Raw genomic sequence first — 5,770 nt, 5'->3', positions numbered from 1 at the left:
TAAACATGGGGGTGCAGGTATCTTTTTGAATCAGTGTTTATGTGTTTCTCTTTTTTGGTTGCTGAGTAATATTCCATTGTATATATGTACCACATCTTTCTAATCCAGTCATCTACTTTTGGGCATTTGGTCAGCCCACTATGTTTTAAACACTGTTGACACAAAGATAAATAATGACACCCACTTCCTTAAGGGTTAAAAGTTAGAAATAAAGGTACCTGATATTTAGCCAATTATTACTGGGCCACACTCAACGGAAGGCACTTTACATGCAATTTTGTTCAATGTTTCAGACAACACTATGAAAATATATTTTACTACTTTATTTCCACCAATGGTATAGGCCAGAGGGGCAGTGGGTGAGAGGATGCACCAGTGACAGAGCAGGGAGCAGAAAAGTCAGACTGACTTAAGTACACTGCTGAGGGGAGCAGTGGGCAGGTCAGGAGAGGTCTGCCATGCCATGTGGGTCACCTCCCTGATCTGGAACCAACTGGTATACTGTAGTGGCTGCAGACAGCTTCACAGTGCTGTTCTTTAACCTGCTGTATCACCAGGAAGGGCCTCCATTATAAACTACTACACTATAACAGACAGTGCCTGGTATACAGCAGTCTCTACATAGGGTAATTAATAAGCAATCATTCATAAAATGATTTCATTAGCAAACATATTAAGTGTTCTCTGTGAAGAATCGGTCTGTAACCTCTTTTGCAAACAACTTCTAGCATTCCAAAAGGATGATAAAAATTATATGACAAATGATAGTCTCAAATACTTTGATTTATATTCCCTTTTCAGTCATTTACCTGGTGCAAATGATGAAAAATTAGTAAACCCAGGCAGGTTAAACAAATTTACGGGCTGTGCTGGAAAGCTGAAAGGGCAAAATAAGCTGGGAGAAGGAGGGTGTGATGTACTGCTGCCTCTTTCCTTGCTTCCAGGTTTGTCAGGATGCTGATTTTGTTGTCGCATAAGCTCACTTAGCATTTGTTTCAACCTGTAAGAATTTAAGAAGTCAGCAATATAAAAATCTGTTACATCATCATCTATTCAGAAAAAAAAATACGTAAGAAATGACTAAAGTAAGCATGAGGACTAGACAAATGCTCTGATATTTGCTCTAACGAATATTTGCTTGTCCTTAATTAAGTTTTAGAACAAGAACTAAACTTAGCACATCTGTAAGTTTAGTAAGCTTAACTCTTAAGAAATGATCTTGTCATTAAACACTTTACTGAGATAAAATTTCCACAACATGCTATTCTAATTAAATTGATAAATCTGAAGTTGAACTATAAGTTTTTAAAACAAAATTCAAGCCCACCACACTAGAAGAGTGACTGGGAAAATCACTAGTTATAAAATTCTCAGGTGACAGAATGTTCAAATACACAATTTATACAATTTGGCCTTTTCTCCCAGAAAAACCCTTGCTCAATTTTAGTAAACTATACAGTCTCACTACTTCAAAGAAACAGATTACCTTTGCACATTATTCTGTTGCCAAGTGAGCTGAGTGTAGCACTGGTTCAGCTGGTGCATTATAAGATGTACTTGAGGAGAGGCGACATTGCTCGGCATAACACTATAAGGACCGGTGAGGAGTGTTTGCAGCAGACAAGACAGAGTCTACAGGAAGGAAAGTTTTCATCAAGAGTCAGTCATGACTTGGAAAAACTTTTGTGCTGCTTCAATAACAGTATTAAAATGTTTTTTACTTTCATGGTAAACTCTACCTGCTGGTCTTGCATCAAAGTCTGACAAATACTGACACTGAAATCAAGCTGTTTCTTTAACTGATTGATTTGTTCTTGCCACTGTTCCTTCTCTTCTACGTAAGAGAGTTCTGACACCCAACGAAGGTTTTCCTGACGTTGCATGCTGATATTCTGTTGTCTTGTCTTGGCTACAGGACGATAATTTCCATCTGCTGAAAAAGGACGTTTGTTCTTCCACCTAACAAAATTTAAAGCATTTGGTGATCAGATGTAACCACTTGATTTTTAAAATCTGTTAATGTATCATGAACCAAAAGTCAGTTTCTCCTTTTTATGTTCAGAGGAAATTAAAGGTATGGGGAAAAAGGCGGGGGAAGATCCTGGATTTCTAGCCTTGCACAGTTTTTTAAAAAATTTTCTTCCAAAAAAGTTTTTAAAAACTCTTTCTCAGTCTTTTTTCCATCTATTTTACACAGTGGTATCAATATAATTCTTAATTCTACAAAATGGGGAAGAAACAAAATTTACAAATATTTCCCAAACTTCATGCTTTAAACTCAGTCATACAACATTCCATCAAGTGGAAGTATTTAGCCATTTCAACTTGCAAAACCTTTACTATTTTAAAAAAGCTAATGACTCTTTGTTGACAGACCTTTTCAATATCAATTATTTTAAAAAAAATTTTAATTCATCCAAACAGGAGCAAAGACCAAAGCTTATGAATCCTGGTTCAGTCTAGTTGGGATCTATCTTGATGACACTCTTATGGTATAATAAAATGTATTGCATCTTTGTCCAGGTTCCAAGAACAGAGTTCATAAAACTCTTTAGCACCTCTGGAGGGATAGGTAGGTGTCTTCCCTTATTCAGTGTGAGTCCCTTTCAACCAAATTTGCTGGGCACTTGATAGGCCCTACATAGCTTCATGATAGGGAGAATCACTAGGGAGTTGACAGAAGATGGAGGCAGAGTAAAGACGCTGAGATCACTGCATCCAGGCTTGCACAGGAATTGAGGACTGAAAACGGAATATAGACTTACATACTACAAGTTTCAACCCAAATGAAAACACCCTGGACTACTAGAAGGTAGATAACTGAGGGGGAATCAGTGATTGGGGAGTTCCGATAAGGGAACTCCTGGAAAACCCAGGCGCCTGGGCCTGGAAGTTTGGCAGGCTACAGGAGCTGCTTTGCCCCAGGCTAAAGCCCTGGAGGTGAAGGGGAACAGCTCAGCTCGGTGAGTGGAGCCCAGGCTGAGGAAAGACTACAAATCTGATCCGCAACACCGCTGAAACTGCAGACCTGATCTGGAGTACCTAGACGCTGTGCAAAGCCACTGAGGACCAGCTCAACCAGCTCGCGGCAGAATAAAGACGCCAAGACAACTACATCCAAGGTCGCACCAGAATATATAAAAATGGACTATAGACTTACATGCTAGAGTTTCAAGCCAAATGCGAATGCCCTGGGCTCACTAGAAAGAAGATAACGGGAGAATCAGTGATTGTGAGTTCCCATAAGGGAATGCCTAACCAAAAGCGGCACAGGGAGGATTAGCAGAACCCTGCAACTCTGATCAGGGGAATGCCAGTGGCTTCCTACTCTTTTGGCTCCGTTAAAAATCTAGGCGCCCAGATGCCAGAAAGTGCTGCAGAAGGAGAATGACTGAGGCTGCAGCTGCAGCTGCTCTGCACAGCTACAGCAGCTTTTTGCCCCTGCCCTGCTACAGCCCTGGAGATAAACTGAGACAACTCAGCTAGGGAGTGGAAAGCAAATTGTGGGAAAAGACTGCAACTTGGAACCAGGAGTGCCCAGACCTGAGGATACGCTGCGGAGGTGTTGCCGTCCTTTGCCCGAGCAGCCCCGACAAAGCCCTGGATATAAACTGAGACAACACAGCTAGGTGAGTGGATCCCAAGCTGCTGTGGGGGGTGGGAAAAAAAAAAAGAACTGCTCTATTTAGAGCCCGGGAGGTGGAGAAGAGGAACTGCCAATTGCGGCCCCTCTAGTCCTACCCACATCTCCTGCCCCCACAACAGAGATCTGAAACTGGGCAACATTAGGGTTTGGTCACGTCTTGGCTCTTGGCGCCATTCTTAAGGCGTGGTCAGCAAGACTCACAAAGCCCCTGAGTTAAAAAGGGGAAGAATAAGGAGTCTACCTGCTTACCACATCTACCTACAAAAACTGTGAAAAAACCCTGGAATTAAAGAGATACAGCTGGGCTCTGTGAAAGGACCTCAAGCAGTGGGAAGGCACTGCTTAGGAAGGGACTGTTTGGACTAGACACAAAAAGCCCTGAAAGCTCAAAGGGAGAACTGGCAGCCTGCTCAGCTGGGAGGATTTCAGCCCTCTGGCACTCCCCTGCACTCCTGTGGGGAGGGGGAGATCCCGCCCCCACAACAGAGGCCCAAAGACGTGTGAGCCAGAAAGGCTCATAGTACTTAAGAGAGTAAACAAAGCCAGCCACAAACTCAGCCACAGGCTCAGCTCCAGGGAGACCTACAACACTTCTAATACATCATAACCACCACAGGCACACCAAGCATAGAGGGAACCTGGGACATCCGAGGGCTACAAAGATCAACAGACACCTTCCAGAAGCACAGACTCAATGTGTTACTAGAAGAGGCTGAACACCACAAGAGACCTCTGACTGTTACCAGCTGAGACTACAGACACAATTACACACAGTGGGGGCTGGGAAAAATAACAGAACTCAGAGTACCCTCCACAACTGAAGTGTCTGGCAGTCCCCCAGAAAAAAAAAAAATGCTGGTCAATAATAGCAACACGGTGTCTCAGTGAATAGAAATTACTAGAAAATACACAACAGGGAAAAGAAGACAAACAAATATTCAAGCAAATCCACAGGGGGAAAATTCACCACAAAAAGATCAGTCAGCAGAAATCACCAAAGAAATAGAAGAACTACTCAACCTACCAGATAAAGAATTCAAAACCATCATGATAAACAAACAAAATGAAATGAGGCAAGTCATCAAGGAGTTGAAGAATGTAAACAAGGAAATGAATGAAAGAAATGAAAAAAAAATGAGACAAGCAATCAATGAAATGAAGAAAGAAAATGACACATTAAAAAATGAAACAGAACAAATGCAGGCAATGAAAAGGTGACTAGAGGAGATAAAGAATGCTGGGGAAAGTAATGAAAACAGAATAGATGAAATGGAAGAACGAATCAGCACCTTCGAAGACACAAACAAAGCGAATTAAAAAAGAAAAAGAGAAGTAAAAAGGAAAAGGAATGAAGAAAAACTTCAAGAGTTATTTGACACCATCAGGAAAGGAAACATCAGAGTTACAAGTATCCCAGAAGGTGAAAAGAAAGGCCAAGGAATAGAGAAAATATTCATAGAGATAATAGAAAAGAACTTCCCTAATATGAAGGAGATGAAAGTAGACATCTAAGAAGCAAGAAGAACACCAAACTATCGTGATGAGAGAAGAAAAACAGTAAGACATATTATTATAAAACTTCCAAGAATACAAGACAATGAAAAGATAATGAGAATGACAAGAGGGAAGAAACAAATAACCTATAAAGGGAAACTAATCACCTGATATCAGTCTACTCTGAAGAAATACTATAGGCAAGAAGAGAGTGGAGGGACATACTCAACAAACTCCAAAGCTTCCTCTATGAAGAAAGAATAAGGACATTCTCAGACAAACAGAAACTCCACAATTTCATCATGACTAAACTCCCACTCCAAAAACTACTACAAAAGCCTTCAAGCAAAATCCAACATAAGAATGAACAAGAATAGTTCAAAACAAGGAATAAAAATACAGAAGGACCATAATGGCAAATGTAGGTGCCAGTATAACAATCAATATTATCTCTAAATGTAAATAGCTTAAACGCATCAGTAAAAAGACACAGAGTTGCAGGATGGATTAAAAACCAGAACCCATCATTCTGCTGTCTGCAGGAAACACATCTAACTACAAAAGATAAAAACAGACTGAAAATAAAAGGATGGAAAACAATCCTACAAGCAAATGGACCAAAAAAGAAGG

The 5,770-nt window shown here is 40.7% G+C and overlaps 1 protein-coding gene across 11 annotated transcripts in view; it reads right to left on the bottom strand.

Annotated features, from left to right (window-relative positions):
- PCM1 (pericentriolar material 1) overlaps nt 1–5,770 on the bottom strand; it is a 74,801-nt gene that overhangs the window by 34,728 nt on the left and 34,303 nt on the right. For all 11 annotated transcript variants that reach the window (XM_012724894.1, XM_012724892.1, XM_012724893.1 and 8 more), the window contains 3 exons: nt 1,740–1,959; nt 1,487–1,632; nt 810–1,000 (listed from right to left, as the gene is read on the bottom strand). In XM_012724894.1, the coding sequence (XP_012580348.1) occupies nt 810–1,000; nt 1,487–1,632; nt 1,740–1,959 (557 nt within the window). The remainder of the gene's footprint in view (nt 1–809; nt 1,001–1,486; nt 1,633–1,739; nt 1,960–5,770) is intronic.

The sequence above is a fragment of the Condylura cristata genome, unplaced genomic scaffold (genome assembly GCF_000260355.1).
Source record: "Condylura cristata isolate star-nosed mole 26May11 unplaced genomic scaffold, ConCri1.0 scaffold00014, whole genome shotgun sequence".
NCBI classification, from domain to species: Eukaryota; Metazoa; Chordata; class Mammalia; order Eulipotyphla; family Talpidae; genus Condylura; species Condylura cristata.
The sequence above is the reverse complement of the archived record's forward strand: the minus strand, read 5'-3'. Positions and strand labels throughout refer to the sequence as shown.